Below are 17,212 nucleotides of genomic sequence, written 5' to 3' on the forward strand. Positions count from 1 at the left end.
TTCTCATCTAACATCTTTTCTCTTAAGCTTCTAAATGTTATGCCTGTTTGTTCCCAGGCTTTCTTAATATAGTAATCTCTTTCTTTCTCACTTAAGCTGTTTCTCATTCTCTCCTTTTACACTGCCTCTCCACTAGTCATACTTCTCTTTTCTCTCTCTCTCTCTCTCTGTATACTCTGCCTTGAGTATACCATTTAAACATAGTAAAAAAAATTCCTTGAATAATTACTTCACTAATCACTCCACTTTCTAAGCAAACCACGGTAAGTGTGGGGTTAGAATCCATGGCAAGTGAGTCGAAAAACTCAAGGCCAGTGCGTAAGCCCCCAATTGTACCTGGTTTGTTTGCAATCTGTTACTGCGATTTCGTGAGCCACGATGACTGCTTTGAATTGAGGGAGTTCGTCACGGCCACGCTGGCGAGAGTCATCTGTAAAAAGTTGTATTTGTGGTCACAGTGGTGCCCCATGCTAAAATTCCTTTGGTGTATAAATATAGTTGGATGAATCTTGTCGTAGCCTGCTAGCCCAGTGGCTAACACACTGGCCAGGGATTTTACGACTCACTTGCCATGGGGTCAAACCCCACCCGTACCGTGGTTTGTTTGCAATCGTGTTATTGCGATTTCGTGAGTCACTCTTCATTCTACCTGCGCTCACTCGCCTTATCCGTTGTTACATCGCCCTCCTCTTCTTGATCTGTACTCTCTATAGCCAGGTATATTCCAGGTATACCACCGAAAATTATAGATATTATGTGTGTCGTATGAGGCGACTAAAATGCCGGGAGCAATGGGCTAGTAACCCCTTCTCCTGTATACATTTACTAAAAAAGAGAAGAAGAAAAACTTTATAAAACTGGGTTGTTTAAATGTGCGTGGATGTAGTGCGGATGACAAGAAACAGATGATTGCTGATGTTATGAATGAAAAGAAGTTGGATGTCCTGGCTCTTAGCGAAACAAAGCTGAAGGGGGTAGGAGAGTTTCAGTGGGGGGAAATAAATGGGATTAAATCTGGAGTATCTGAGAGAGTTAGAGCAAAGGAAGGGGTAGCAGTAATGTTAAATGATCAGTTATGGAAGGAGAAAAGAGAATATGAATGTGTAAATTCGAGAATTATGTGGATTAAAGTAAAGGTTGGATGCGAGAAGTGGGTCATAATAAGCGTGTATGCACCTGGAGAAGAGAGGAATGCAGAGGAGAGAGAGAGATTTTGGGAGATGTTAAGTGAATGTATAGGAGCCTTTGAACCAAGTGAGAGAGTAATTGTGGTAGGGGACCTGAATGCTAAAGTAGGAGAAACTTTTAGAGAGGGTGTGGTAGGTAAGTTTGGGGTGCCAGGTGTAAATGATAATGGGAGCCCTTTGATTGAACTTTGTATAGAAAGGGGTTTAGTTATAGGTAATACATATTTTAAGAAAAAGAGGATAAATAAGTATACACGATATGATGTAGGGCGAAATGACAGTAGTTTGTTGGATTATGTATTGGTAGATAAAAGACTGTTGAGTAGACTTCAGGATGTACATGTTTATAGAGGGGCCACAGATATATCAGATCACTTTCTAGTTGTAGCTACACTGAGAGTAAAAGGTAGATGGGATACAAGGAGAATAGAAGCATCAGGGAAGAGAGAGGTGAAGGTTTATAAACTAAAAGAGGAGGCAGTTAGGGTAAGATATAAACAGCTATTGGAGGATAGATGGGCTAATGAGAGCATAGGCAATGGGGTCGAAGAGGAATGGGGTAGGTTTAAAAATGTAGTGTTAGAGTGTTCAGCAGAAGTTTGTGGTTACAGGAAAGTGGGTGCAGGAGGGAAGAGGAGCGATTGGTGGAATGATGATGTAAAGAGAGTAGTAAAGGAGAAAAAGTTAGCATATGAGAAGTTTTTACAAAGTAGAAGTGATGCAAGGAGGGAAGAGTATATGGAGAAAAAGAGAGAGGTTAAGAGAGTGGTGAAGCAATGTAAAAAGAGAGCAAATGAGAGAGTGGGTGAGATGTTATCAACAAATTTTGTTGAAAATAAGAAAAAGTTTTGGAGTGAGATTAACAAGTTAAGGAAGCCTAGAGAACAAATGGAATCGTCAGTTAAAAATAGGAGAGGAGAGTTATTAAATGGAGAGTTAGAGGTATTGGGAAGATGGAGGGAATATTTTGAGGAATTGTTAAATGTTGATGAAGATAGGGAAGCTGTGATTTCGTGTATAGGGCAAGGAGGAATAACATCTTGTAGGAGTGAGGAAGAGCCAGTTGTGAGTGTGGGGGAAGTTCGTGAGGCAGTAGGTAAAATGAAAGGGGGTAAGGCAGCCGGGATTGATGGGATAAAGATAGAAATGTTAAAAGCAGGTGGGGATATAGTTTTGGAGTGGTTGGTGCAATTATTTAATAAATGTATGGAAGAGGGTAAGGTACCTAGGGATTGGCAGAGAGCATGCATAGTTCCTTTGTATAAAGGCAAAGGGGATAAAAGAGAGTGCAAAAATTATAGGGGGATAAGTCTGTTGAGTGTACCTGGTAAAGTGTATGGCAGAGTTATAATTGAAAGAATTAAGAGTAAGACGGAGAATAGGATAGCAGATGAACAAGGAGGCTTTAGGAAAGGTAGGGGGTGTGTGGACCAGGTGTTTACAGTGAAACATATAAGTGAACAGTATTTAGATAAGGCTAAAGAGGTCTTTGTGGCATTTATGGATTTGGAAAAGGCGTATGACAGGGTGGATAGGGGGGCAATGTGGCAGATGTTGCAAGTGTATGGTGTAGGAGGTAGGTTACTGAAAGCAATGAAGAGTTTTTACGAGGATAGTGAGGCTCAAGTTAGAGTATGTAGGAAAGAGGGAAATTTTTTCCCAGTAAAAGTAGGCCTTAGACAAGGATGTGTGATGTCACCGTGGTTGTTTAATATATTTATAGATGGGGTTGTAAGAGAAGTAAATGCGAGGGTCTTGGCAAGAGGCGTGGAGTTAAAAGATAAAGAATCACACACAAAGTGGGAGTTGTCACAGCTGCTCTTTGCTGATGACACTGTGCTCTTGGGAGATTCTGAAGAGAAGTTGCAGAGATTGGTGGATGAATTTGGTAGGGTGTGCAAAAGAAGAAAATTAAAGGTGAATACAGGAAAGAGTAAGGTTATGAGGATAACAAAAAGATTAGGTGATGAAAGATTGAATATCAGATTGGAGGGAGAGAGTATGGAGGAGGTGAACGTATTCAGATATTTGGGAGTGGACGTGTCAGCGGATGGGTCTATGAAAGATGAGGTGAATCATAGAATTGATGAGGGAAAAAGAGTGAGTGGTGCACTTAGGAGTCTGTGGAGACAAAGAACTTTGTCCTTGGAGGCAAAGAGGGGAATGTATGAAAGTATAGTTTTACCAACGCTGTTATATGGGTGTGAAGCATGGGTGATGAATGTTGCAGCGAGGAGAAGGCTGGAGGCAGTGGAGATGTCATGTCTGAGGGCAATGTGTGGTGTGAATATAATGCAGAGAATTCGTAGTTTGGAAGTTAGGAGGAGGTGCGGGATTACCAAAACTGTTGTCCAGAGGGCTGAGGAAGGGTTGTTGAGGTGGTTCGGACATGTAGAGAGAATGGAGCGAAACAGAATGACTTCAAGAGTGTATCAGTCTGTAGTGGAAGGAAGGCGGGGTAGGGGTCGGCCTAGGAAGGGTTGGAGGGAGGGGGTAAAGGAGGTTTTGTGTGCGAGGGGCTTGGACTTCCAGCAGGCATGCGTGAGCGTGTTTGATAGGAGTGAATGGAGACAAATGGTTTTTTAATACTTGACGTGCTGTTGGAGTGTGAGCAAAGTAACATTTATGAAGGGATTCAGGGAAACCGGCAGGCCGGACTTGAGTCCTGGAGATGGGAAGTACAGTGCCTGCACTCTGAAGGAGGGGTGTTAATGTTGCAGTTTAAAAACTGTAGTGTAAAGCACCCTTCTGGCAAGACAGTGATGGAGTGAATGATGGTGAAAGTTTTTCTTTTTCGGGCCACCCTGCCTTGGTGGGAATCGGCCAGTGTGATAATAAAATAAAATAATGCATATTTCACGGTTACACAAGCTAGATTTAAGTTAATAACCCTATACCTGAGGGTTATGTTGCAATGAAGCTGGCAAACTAGTCTGCTTGGCTGAAATCATTATCACAAATCTGAAATAATTAACTCTAGACGGCATCTCATCTTGACAAGGTCTAATATCATAGCGCTCTCTGGCGACTGACACCCAAGCCAGGGTTACACGTTCCCAGTGTCTGATGCTGGCTATACCTTCTCTTACAATAGAACAGATAACTATTGATCAAAAGAAATAATACATACATCGATAATAATTTAAGTAAGTTGCATACTGGCTCGTGCAATAAGTCATTTGAAGCAACACGATGAAGAGGTCACGTCAGCACCAGGACTTTCATGATACATCACGGGATCAACAATATGAACATGACTCATCACAGCAGCTACGTCAAGAAAGTTACATACATCTGTATGACTCACGTGGTGAGGAGGTGGGGAAGAGCGTGGGCAGCGTGTCTGAGGTTGAATATAGCTCTGGGCACGTCGTAGGTCCTGGCCAAATGCACGGGCTTACCCTGGTCACGGGACTCTGCCTCGGCGAAGTCTTCAAGCCGCGACTCCAGCAGGTCGGCCGCCTTCAGGAGACACGTTGCACGCTCATGGCCTGTTAGCTTCGACCATCTGTGATACAGGCAACAGGGAATAAGTTAGCAAAATTTAATCCTATTTAGGAACTTTCTATATGACTATAGCGGGTTGGTCACATTTCAAAACATTATTTGATGTTTAACACTGCCAAGGAGTATAGAAATTTTAAACAGTATTAATATATTATTTTTTACTTTGTATCTTAATAGAGGTTACCAGATTCTAAAAATTTAGATAATGTTAAAAACAGTTTTCTACTGTTGTAAGTCTTACTGAGTGTTACAGAAGACGATCAATATTAGTTAATGTCTTAGTAAGTATTACTATATTACAGTGCTACCAGAACCTGTTACTATGTTACAGTGCTACCAGAACCTGTTACTATGTTACAGTGCTACCAGAACCTGTTACTATGTTACAGTGCTACCAGAACCTGTTACTATGTTACAGTGCTACCAGAACCTGTTACTATGTTACAGTGCTACCAGAACCTATTACTATGTTACAATGCTACCAGAACCTGTTACTATGTTACAGTGCTACCAGAACCTGTTACTATGTTACAGTGCTACCAGAACCTGTTACTATGTTACAGTGCTACCAGAACCTGTTACTATGTTACAGTGCTACCAGAACCTGTTACTATGTTACAGTGCTACCAGAACCTGTTACTATGTTACAGTGCTACCAGAACCTGTTACTATGTTACAGTGCTACCAGAACCTGTTACTATGTTACAGTGCTACCAGAACCTGTTACTATGTTACAGTGCTACCAGAACCTGTTACTATGTTACAGTGCTACCAGAACCTGTTACTATGTTACAGTGCTACCAGAACCTGTTACTATGTTACAGTGCTACCAGAACCTGTTACTATGTTACAGTGCTACCAGAACCTGTTACTATGTTACAGTGCTACCAGAACCTATTACTATGTTACAGTGCTACCAGAACCTGTTACTATGTTACAGTGCTACCAGAACCTGTTACTATGTTACAGTGCTACCAGAACCTGTTACTATGTTACAGTGCTACCAGAACCTGTTACTATGTTACAGTGCTACCAGAACCTGTTACTATGTTAAAGTGCTACCAGAACCTGTTACTATGTTACAGTGCTACCAGAACCTATTACTATGTTACAGTGCTACCAGAACCTATTATTATGTTACAGTGCTACCAGAACCTATTACGTTACAGTGCTACCAGAACCTGTTACTATGTTACAGTGCTACCAGAACCTATTACTATGTTACAGTGCTACCAGAACCTATTACTATGTTACAGTGCTACCAGAACCTATCATTATGTTACAGACAGTGCTACCAGAACCTATTACTATTTTACAGTGCTACCAGAACCTATTACTATGTTGCAGTGCTACCAGAACCTATTGCTATGTTACAATGCTACCAGAACCTATTAATATGTTACAGTGCTACCAGAACCTATTACTATGTTACAGACAGTGCTACCAGAACCTTTTATTATGTTACAGTGCTACCAGAACCTATTACTATGTTATTGACAGTGCTACCAGAACCTATTACTATGTTACACAGTGCTACCAGAACCTATTACTATGTTACAGTGTTACCAGAACCTATTAGTATGTTACAATGCTACGAGAACCTATTACAATGCTACAGAACCTATTACTATGTTACAGACAGTGCTACCAGAATCTATCACTATGTCGTAGACAGTGTTACCAGAAATTGCTAAAAATCTTTAACAATTCTGCCAGGAGGTTTTAGCATAAGAAAACCCACAAGAATCTGCTAAAATCTTAGACAGGTTAACTTGAATGTTATGATGTAGCCCAATGCTAGTAGGCTCTGTGCTAGTAGGCTCTGTGCTAGTAGGATCTGTGCTAGTAGGCTCTGTGCTAGTAGGCTCTGTGCTAGTAGGCTCTGTGCTAGTAGGCTATGTTCTTCTTAATAATAATAAAATATTAATAATAATAGTTATTATTATTTTTATATTAAAAACATCTCTCTCTAACACCACTGTAAAACACCACTGTAAAACACCACTGTAAAACACCACTGTAAAAGAGTAGTGTTAGAAAGTGGGAGATAACGTAGGTTTGGTAAAAAGAAGCGGTGATTAGTGGTGGTTGGGGTTAATGGTGGTTGGGGTTAGTGTGGGTGTGAAATGTAGTCAAGGGAGTTCTTGCAGTAGGTTAGTTTCTGTCAGAGCTCATGTTAAATGTGGAACTTTCAGCAAGGAGGCCGGTTAGAGTGTGTCAGGCCATTGCAGATATCAATACTTAATTCTGCATGCTCTTTGATAAATAGAAGTCTATTAATTTATGATTAACTTACATGGCCACATGGCACTAATCACAGAGCTGCTTGACGTCTTTCCATTTGTATGTGTGCATAAGTTATATGTATGTAATAAACATTTAAGTGTGGTTTCCCATGTTTGACAGTAATGGAAAAATGTTAGCCAAAAGCCTGTTTCCAATCTGGGGGAACAAATGTATTGTATACAAAATGGAAGGATGTAGTAAATAATGTTAAAGGAGAAAATAATCCCTGGAGGCAGCCAAATGAAAAGTCACACATACACACATGAGCTGCTGAATTTCTGTTATAAACACATTCTAGGCCAACTGATAGTGAAGCCAACGATACTGGAAAACACACTTGACTTAATTTTCACAAATAATGAAGACCTAGCAAGAAACATATCAAAAACAACTATTTCGGACCATAATCTAATCGAAATCCAAGAGTCCTGACTAGCAGAATGCATAGGCTACAAGGGTGCCTTCACCAAATTCAACTTCAACAACAAGAACATCAACTAGGATCAGGTAAACCATGTAATAAATGAAACATGTTGGGAAGATATCTTAAATATCATAGACCCAAACCAGTGTCTTGAAAAATATCAACTTCCTGTCAGCTGCCGTATGTTCAAAGCATATTCCCCTAGGAAAATAGAAAAGTAAAATGGATAGAGAGAAGAGGGAGAGAGGGAGAGAGAGAGAGAGAGAAAGAGAGAGAGAGAGAGAGAGAGAGAGAGAGAGAGAGAGAGAGAGAGAGAGAGAGAGAGAGAGAGAGAGAGAGAGAGAGAGAGAGAGAGAGAGAGAGAGAGAGAGAGAGAGAGAGAGAGAGAGAGAGAAGGCCAGTGCAAGCCTGCATCAAGTGACGTAAGCTGCTCAGCTGATGGTGACACTATTGACAAAGACTGGAAGTCCCACACTGAGCTTAACTCAGGGGTAAATAACTGGTGGAATTCTGTCATCGCTAAGGTTCCACAGACTGACAGAGTTCAAAACACTACCTTTGGGAATTCTAACACAATTCCTCTGACCACCACAGAGGGAACAAATCCTCTTCCCAGCAACGAGGGAAGCCTTGGATCTGTTAATTCTCCTACACCCGACATCTCTGCTTCAGCCACTGCCAGTCTACTTGACAGTGTACATACCATCTCTGATCCTACACCTGTCAGCACACCTATTCTAGAATCTGGTAGCAGTGCTTCGTCAGCAAGTTCTGAGCCAGGAGTTTCTCCACCAGAGAACGGTGCAGTTAATGTTCAGGGAACTATCACTGCACCTGATCACCTACTGCGCCGAAGTACGAACAGCAGGGACACATCTGTCAGAACTGGTAGAGGACGGGGCAGAGGACGTGGAGGAGGACGTGGAGGAGGAAGACATCTACAGCCGTCTCACCCTCCACTAACACAGTTCCAGCGGCAGAATCTGAGGACAAATCTGCAAAACACAGGAGGTGCAACAAATCTTAGTCCACCCTCCCAGGCACCTAGGCTGTGCTCTCGCTGTCACCGGAAGGGGCACACTGCCAACAACTGCCTGCGAGATACCAGGCGTAATTACTGCTACAAGAAAGGACATAAGGAGCACCAGTGTCGGAAGAAAAAGGAACTTGACAGACAGGGCCACCTGTTTAGAGACCTGTTCTCAGAACAAACCAGCAGGATCTCTGAATTGGTGAACACTCTCACACGTCACCCACTTAGCTACTCCTATCCCAGCCCAGGAGGTGGGATTGTGCCTTATACAAGACCACAGACCTACATCCCTGCAGCTGCCTCAGTACCCTACCTCTCTCAAGGGCAGGCACCTTACATTCCCTACACACCCACCACCTCAAGCTGACCACTTCATCATGAGGAACCAGTCTATCAGCATCCTGTCGGCCAACATTAGAGGTTTCATTACTAATGTTGGAGAGCTCACACATAGTTTTGTGAACACTCGACGTCCCGACATGATAGCTGTTGTTGAAACATTTTTGGATGACAGGACTCCAGAAAATTTTGTAAGAATTGCTGGCTACACCTCATGGATGAGAAGAGACAGGCAAGGGCAAGGAGGAGGTGTTGCTGTGTGCTTCTCTAAAAGTGTTCATGCCCAGCACATTGATGTTGCCACCCCTACACATCTTGAAATGATGTTCTTCAAGCTCTGTATAAACACTAGTACCTCTGTACTAGCATGTGCAATGTACAGACCTCAGTGGCAACATGCAGACCCTATCAACTTCCTAATGGAAAATATTGACTCCCTTCTGCTACAACACAACTGTCAACATATTATAATTGTTGGTGACCTCAACCAGCACCTTATACAGAGGGACTTTGATGACCTTCTTGCAGTGTTTGACATGAGAAACTTTGTTGATTTCCCTACTCATATCTCTGGCTCCTCCCTTGACCCAGTAGTGAGTGATCTGGCAGAAGGCATAGTCACTTGTCAACCCCTTGGCTACGTTGGATCGTCTGACCACAAGGCTGTTTTTACGACACTTAAGATCCCAACAGAACGAGGTGAGGAGTCCACACGCACAACCTGGCTATGGGAAAGAGGTAATTGGCCAGCCCTTTGCTCTGAGCTCGCTACCACCGACTGGAATGCTCTTCTCCAAGGGGATGTTGACAACCAAGTGAAAGCCTTCACTGGACACATCCTTAATCTACAACAAGAACACATTCCTCACCGGCAATATGTGACGAAGCCTACAGATCAGCCTTGGTTTGGCTTTCGTTGTAGAGAGGCTGCTACTGCTAAGTACAAAGCATGGCGAAGGTATAAGAGACATCCTACCACCTATAACAGGAACTTGCACATGCAAGCCTGTAGGCATATGGGTGATGTTCAAAAGTGGGCCATTGCTAAATGGGAGGCGGACACTAAAAGAAAGTTAGCATCAGGTAGGATAGGCTCCAAAACCTGGTGGTCCCTGGTCAAGGACAGACAAGGTTATCTGCCTGATGAACTTATTCCACCTCTAAATAGACAGGATGGGACCACCTCTACTAGTAGTCAAGAGAAGGCAGACCTCTTTGCTGAACACTTTGCTACCAAAGTGCAAGTTCCTGATCCAGCAAGGGACCCTCCTAGGCTAGCTGCAAAAACTGTGTCAAAACTGTCTGTGGTGACAATAAGGCAGGAGGAGGTGCATTTCCTACTTAAATCGCTTGACCAAGAAAAGGCTGTGGGCCCAGACAAGTTGAGCCCAAGATTGTTGAGAAGATGTGCAGACCAGCTAGCAGCACCTCTAACTCGCATCTTTCAGCACTGCCTAGTACAGTGTAAATGGCCCTCTCTATGGAAAGAGGCAAATGTAGTCCCTGTTCACAAAAAGAAGAGCAGAGCAGAAATAAGCAACTACAGACCAGTGTCACTCCTGTCAATCACTGGTAAGATCCTTGAGAGAATAATCTCAAGACAAATGACGGAGTTTTTTGACTACCACTCACTACTTTGTGATCGTCAATACGGCTTCAGGAAAGGTTACTCTGCTGCTGATCTGTTGTTAAACCTCTCCACTAAGTGGCACCAGTCACTGGATGAATCCAAAGTCAGCTGTGTGGTAGCACTGGACATTGCTGGCGCTTTCGACCGGGTGTGGCACCAGGGCCTCTTAGCAAAACTTCAAGCACTGGGAATTGCAGGCTCTACGCTATGTCTCCTCAGTGATTACCTTCATGGTAGATCTCTAAGTGTAGTTCTCAATGGAACGTAATCAGCAAGACATCCTATTGGGGAAAGTGTTCCACAAGGAAGCGTGCTGGGTCCATTGTTATGGAATGTCTACTTCAACGACCTTCTTCATCTCATTCCAGAATCACATGCATATGCAGACGACTGTACACTGACATTCACTTATCCAACAGAAGAAATGCCAGCTGCTCTAAGCTACATCAATCACCAGCTGAGAGCTATATCAGCTTGGGGAAATAGATGGCAAGTAACATTTGCACCTGAGAAAACGCAAATGATGATCGTCTCTAGGCACCATGATGGTAATGCTGGTGCAGTAGTAAGGATGAATGGGAGGATGTTGGCACCTGGAGAAGAAGTTGATATCCTTGGGGTGAAATTTGACTCCAAACTAACCGTGAAGAACCATGTTGTAAATCTTGCAAACAAGGCAGCCAGGAAGCTTACAGCACTTCGCCGTATCTCCCATCTGCTTGACAGTAGGGGTTGCAAGATCCTGTACGAGGCACAAGTACGCTCGCACCTTGAGTATGCTCCACTTTCTTGGTTTGCCCCCCCCCTCTCATCTGCGACTGCTTGACAGAGTAGAGAACAGAGCAAGACGTCTCATCTCTCGCCTGGACCCATCCTGGATAGATCTGTCATTTCAGCAGAGCCTTCAACATAGGAGGGATGTGGGTGGCCTTACTGTTATGTACAAGGCCAATATTGTCAAAATACCACACTTGGATCCACTTCGAGGACAGCGTGAAACAAGCTTTTATGCCACAAGACGGGCAGAAAGCAGCAACTTCACTCTGGCTGTACCCTTCTCCAGAACATCACTCCATCTGAGATCATACATACCCAGGATGACTCGAGTATGGAACACATTCGTACAGCATAATGATGTCAACGAGATAAAGTCAGTTGATCAAATGAAAATGCTGGCCCACAGATGGCTCCAACTTCATCCTGTTCCCTACTTGTATGTCTCATAACAATAAAAATGCTTTCAAATGAGCTGATGTAGGTAACAGCTCTTAGCTTGCCAATAAAGTTAGGAATCCTTAACCTGTAAATAGCTGTCAATAAAGCTAGGGATCCTTAACCTGTCAAACCCTGTGTAAAAAAAGAAAAAAAAAAAAAAAAAGAGAGAGAGAGACGCTCCCTTTACATGATAAGGCGAAGAATCACTGAGCTCCTCAAGAACGCTAGATTATCTGAAACACGAAAGGAAACGCTAACCAGGGAAGTGGAAAATACTGAGCGTAAACTAAAGGATTCATACAGGATCCAGGAGAGACAAGAGGAGCTAAAAACGATTAGTGAAATTGAAAGAAGTTCGAAGTATTTCTTTTCATATGCCAATAAAAAGGCAAAAACCACATCCAGTATCGGTCCGCTGCTCAAACAAGACGAAACTTACACAGCTGACAAGCAAAGAAATGAGTGAGATACTGAAATCTCAATGCGACTCTCTGATGAGCCACTAATGAGTCTAAAGATGGACAGCCCAAATTATTTTGTTCATGAATGAGCCTCAAAACCCCGTTAATGTATGCCAAAATATTTGACAACCCTAAATCCACTAGACAACATACCCATGCACTCGGACCCAGGCCAAGACTCGTGGAACTCTGTGTTCATTAAAAACTGCAACTCACGTGCCCTAAGTATGGAGAAGGAACATAGACGTGAAATTCCACAGTCATTAAAAACAACGGATGTAGCCACACTCCATAAAGGGAACAGCCAAGCAATAGCTAAGAACTATAGACTCTATAGCTCTAATGTCCCACATAATTTTTTTTGAAAGAGTACTAAGAAGCATGATTGAAAATCACTTGGATTCCCAATAGTTACATGATCCAGTGCAACATGGGTTCAGAGCAGGTCGCTCCTGCCTCTCGCAACTATTGAACCACTATGTGTAAGAGAAAATGTTCTTGTCCACCACTCAGATACAGGTTTTGCTTTTTCCATGTATCGCAATCCTATGCACAGTGAATGTGCAGTCACTAATTTTCTTTTCATGCTTCCTCTGTCAAGACAAGTGTTCTTGTTTCTCTTTTGCTCCGTGATTTCCGCTTTTGTGACCCTCAGTTCCTTGAATCGGAAATTTCCACTCTTCGTAATTCATTTCTCGTCATGGTTACCTTCATGAACTCTGCCTTCTCACGTGCTAAACGGACTTTCTTCTCTTCTAAACTCTCTACTCTAGGGAAATCTCCTGTTCTCTGTCTTCCCTATATTTCCAGTCTTTCTAATCTCAATAACTCTTTCCGTTCCTTAGATATTAAACTAACTTTTCGTCAGACTAACAAACTTCGCACTAATCTAATTCGTATATGTTCTCCCGCTATAAATGCAAAAGGAGAAACTGGCCGTTCTTTTTCTGACAGACTCAAGGCCCACAATAAAAAGTGTTATCCTATTGACTGGTTTTCTACTAAAATTATCTAATCCTATTTCTCATTTTCACAGTCGCAGTCTTGTTGAATCCTCTCTTATACACAGCTTTCCTTGAATGAGCCTTAGTCCTGGCTTTGTCTCTGTAGATGCCTTCCTTTCACATTACATTATTAAATGCTGCAAACTTGAGAACACACGTGACGTAACCTGATTCTTCCTATCTCCTCCTCTTTCTACCTCTTCTTCTTTCCTAATTTGCCATATTCTTGTTTTGGGTGTCCTTTCTTCTGCCTTGGTTTTTTATCCTTTACTTACCCCCCCCCCCCAGTGTTTTCGGACTTACCCCTTGTGGGTTGTTAGCTCTCCTGTAGTGCTCTTCTTTCATGGCATTTAACTGACTCCACTATTATTTCCTTTCCTTATACCTTTGGCTCCTACCTTCACTTTTGCCTCCTTTTACTCTCACTCTTTCTATTTTTTGTCCCATCAACCACTCTCCCTAGTTTACACTACCACTACTACTACTTCTACTACTACTTCCACTTCTCCCTTGTCTTTTGTCCCTTCCCTGCCAGCTTGCCTATATATACTGGCTCCTTTTCTCCTTTCTCTTAGTGTGACTTTGTAAATGGTCCAAGTCGTTCCGAAACGTCGTCGTAAGCTCCTCTCTCCTATGTGCGGGTTATTAGTGTATTGTTCCAGTCACGGTATTGTGCCTTTTTGTTCTTTCTGTTATGTTTACTGAAGAAGGAAGTTTATTGCTACCAAACATCAGTTTAGTGATATTAATCGGAACTTTTCTCCATCCAAGAGGAGGGCAAATTTAACTTAAAAGTCGAATCTAATGACTGGGACGTTTTGTAATTCTAGTTGAATTTCAGGAGGAGAGACAGAGTTAAAATGGCAGATTTACACATACAACAAGATATTACTGCCATAAATGTACGCCTCGACACTCTAAAAAAGAAACAACTCTATACAATGCAAGAACTATACATGCCAGATAGAGAACATCCTATACAAGTGGTAAATACCACGGATTATATCATCAATACTCCTCCTCACAGGACTCAAAGAATGACTCTCCCACAGAGGGTCCGTCGTTTTATACATAAAGATGATTACCATCGACCCATGATATTGAGCAACCTCCCTGATGAAGAAGATTGGGTAACACCAGAACCCTTCTATGTATACTGAGAACATCATCGCCCTCAATTAGGGAGACATCTTATATAACAATCTAATGTAAAAATTATGCTATTTACCATGGCTGGACACCACCTGTAAGAAGCCATTGTCACGTAATTCTATAAACTGGCCAGAAAATTATTGCCTTCATTGTCGCATAAATATCCGTTGTGCAATCGCAAAAAAAAAAAAAAAGCAATTGCAACTTGTATAATTACTACCAATTCAGAGTCATGTACTTATATATCTGTTATATCTATGTGACTCTGATGGGTTAGTCTTATACCCCTTAAGGCTTAAAGAATATCTTATCATTTCACGTACACTTTTTAAATTACACCAAAGTGGTTGGGCCACTTACCTTTTATATCCTACCTCTCTCCCCCCTCCAACCCTTTTCCAAAATTTCTATCCTTACCCATCCTTCTTCCTTACCCATCTCACCAAAGCTCTGGTCTGGACAAGAACAAGAACAAGTTGAATTTCTAATACACAGTCTGTGAAGTCTCTCTGGACGACTGTATACGGAATGACAATATATCCTTTGAATAAATTGAGTAATATCCTGTGAATTGTCACTAGACTCTAGCCACTCTTGTAGAGGTGCATCAGATTATTGGCTTCGCTTACATCATTGACTCTTATAATGAGTGTCGCAAAGAATGGAAGTAGATGTCTTCGTTGACATAGGTGAAGAGTTCTTCTAACAGTACACTGTCGTTCAGGTGTGCATCGGAGTTCGCCGGTTGAACCAAAACAAAAATCGTGGTCATTGGTGCATTTTCAAGACTTCCATTACGATTTTATGTGCAATTGGAAAGTGTGTTGTCTGCATCGTTCTTTGTCTGTCACTGTCGTATGGCAGATGGCTTCCAGCTGGTGTCCTGTTGTCAGATGTTCTGTTCCTTCGTTTGAGCAGGGCTGATAATGAACCCTTTTCTCTCAGTCTAGGAGCTGGATTTCACAGCGGAAGAGTTTTCTCACCTATGAGGCCAAAATGGAGTGCGGGACGAATACGGAAATTTAGATTCGGTGGGACGAGGGAGACAAGAAGTCCAATTCTTCGGATCTAGAAGCTATTCAAAGCAAGAAATTACAATGAAGGAATGTTATTAATAAATCAGACAAAGACTTACTTTGCGAAGGCTCTCTTGGCAGCTACCACTGCTGCATCGACCTCCAGCTTGCCTGAGTCTGGTACTTTTGCCCACACGGCACCGGTGCCAGGCTCTATGGAGTCCAGCAGGCGCCGGCATGGCAACATCGTTCCGGCAATAAAGTTATCCACAACCACCAGCACATCCATTGTTCCACCTGTCAGGGCGGTGAAGGAAGTGAGGTTAGGAACAAGGAGATGAACACGTATGAGAAACAGCGTATACAAGAATGTTTAGGGATGAGTGTGTGTGGTGATGAGTGTGTGTGTGTGTGTGTGTGTGTGTGTGTGTGTGTGTGTGTACTCACCTAATTGTGGTTGCAGGGGTCGAGACTCAGCTCCTGGCCCCGCCTCTTCACTGATCGCTACTGGATCCTCTCTCTCTCTGCTTCCTGAGCTTTGTCATACCTCTTCTTAAAACTATGTATGGTTCCTGCCTCCACTACTTCACTTGCTAGGCTATTCCACTTGCTGACAACTCTATGACTGAAGAAATACTTCCTAACGTCCCTGTGACTCGTCTGAGTCTTCAGCTTCCAGTTGTGACCCCTTGTCCCTGTGTCCCCTCTCTGGAACATCCTATCTCTGTCCACCTTGTCTATTCCCCGCAGTATCTTGTATGTCGTTATCATGTCTCCCCTGGCCCTTCAGTCCTCCAGTTTTGTCAATCCGATTTCCCTCAACCTTTCCTCGTACAACATTCTCCTGAGCTCAGGGACTAGCCTTGTTGCAAACCTTTGTACTTTCTCTAACTTCTTGACGTGCTTGACCAGGTGTGGGTTCCAGACTGGTGCTGCATACTCCAGTATGGGCCTAACATACACAGTGTACAGTGTCTTGAACGATTCCTTATTATGGTATCGGAACGCTATTCTCAGGTTTGCCAGGCGCCCGAATGCTGCAGCAGTTATTTGATTGATGTGTGCCTCCGGTGACGTGCTCGGTGTTATGGTCACCCCAAGGTCTTTCTCCCTGAGTGAGGTCTGTAGTCTTTGTCCACCTAGCCTATACTCTGTCTGCGGTCTTCTTTGCCCCTCCCCAATCTTCATGACTTTGCATTTGGCAGGATTGAATTCGAGAAGCCAGTTTCTGGACCACATGTCCAGCTTGTCCAGGTCTCTTTTCAGTCCTGCCTCATCCTCATCCAATTTAATTCTTCTCATCAACTTCGCATCATCTGCGAATAGGGACACTTCAGAGTCAATTCCTTCCATCATGTCGTTCGCATATATCAAAAATAGCACTGGTCCTAGAACTGACCCCTGTGGGACCCCGTTCGTCACAGGCGCCCACTGTGATACCTATTCACTTACCATGACTCGTTGCTGCCTCCCTGACAGGTATTCCCTGATCCATTGCAGTGCCCTCCCTGTTTTATGCGCCTGATCCTCTAGCTTCTGCACTAATCTCTTGTGGGGAACTGTGTCAAAGGCCTTCCTGCAGTCTAGGAAAACGAAATCAACCCACCCCTCTCTCTCGTGTCTTACTTCTGTTACCTTGTCATAAAACTCCAGGAGGTTTGTGACACAGGATATGCCTTCCATGAACCCATGCTGTTTTTCATTTATAATCTATTTCCGTTCCAGGCGTTCCACCACTTTCCTCCTGATAATCTTCTCCATGACTTTGCACACAATACATGTCAGAGACACAGGTCTGTAGTTTGGTGCTTCTCATTTCTGTTTCCTTTCTTAAATATGGGGACTACATTTGCTGTCTTCCATTTCTCAGGTAGTTGCCCAGTTTCAAGGGATGTGTTGAAGATTGTGGTTAGAGGCACGCACAGCATTTCTGCTCCTTCTCTAAGGACCAATGGGGA

The 17,212-nt window shown here is 43.0% G+C and overlaps 1 protein-coding gene across 3 annotated transcripts in view; it reads right to left on the reverse strand.

Annotated features, from left to right (window-relative positions):
• Window positions 1-17,212, reverse strand: part of LOC128686027 (2-aminomuconic semialdehyde dehydrogenase) — a 107,766-nt gene that overhangs the window by 69,746 nt on the left and 20,808 nt on the right. For all 3 annotated transcript variants that reach the window (XM_070083442.1, XM_070083441.1, XM_070083440.1), the window contains exons 2-3: window positions 15,374-15,551; window positions 4,495-4,695 (exon numbers count right to left, since the gene is read on the reverse strand). In XM_070083442.1, coding sequence (XP_069939543.1) covers window positions 4,495-4,695; window positions 15,374-15,543 — 371 coding nt within the window. In that variant the 5' untranslated portion in view covers window positions 15,544-15,551. The remainder of the gene's footprint in view (window positions 1-4,494; window positions 4,696-15,373; window positions 15,552-17,212) is intronic.

The sequence above is a fragment of the Cherax quadricarinatus genome, chromosome 9, assembly GCF_038502225.1.
Source record: "Cherax quadricarinatus isolate ZL_2023a chromosome 9, ASM3850222v1, whole genome shotgun sequence".
NCBI lineage: Eukaryota > Metazoa > Arthropoda > Malacostraca > Decapoda > Parastacidae > Cherax > Cherax quadricarinatus.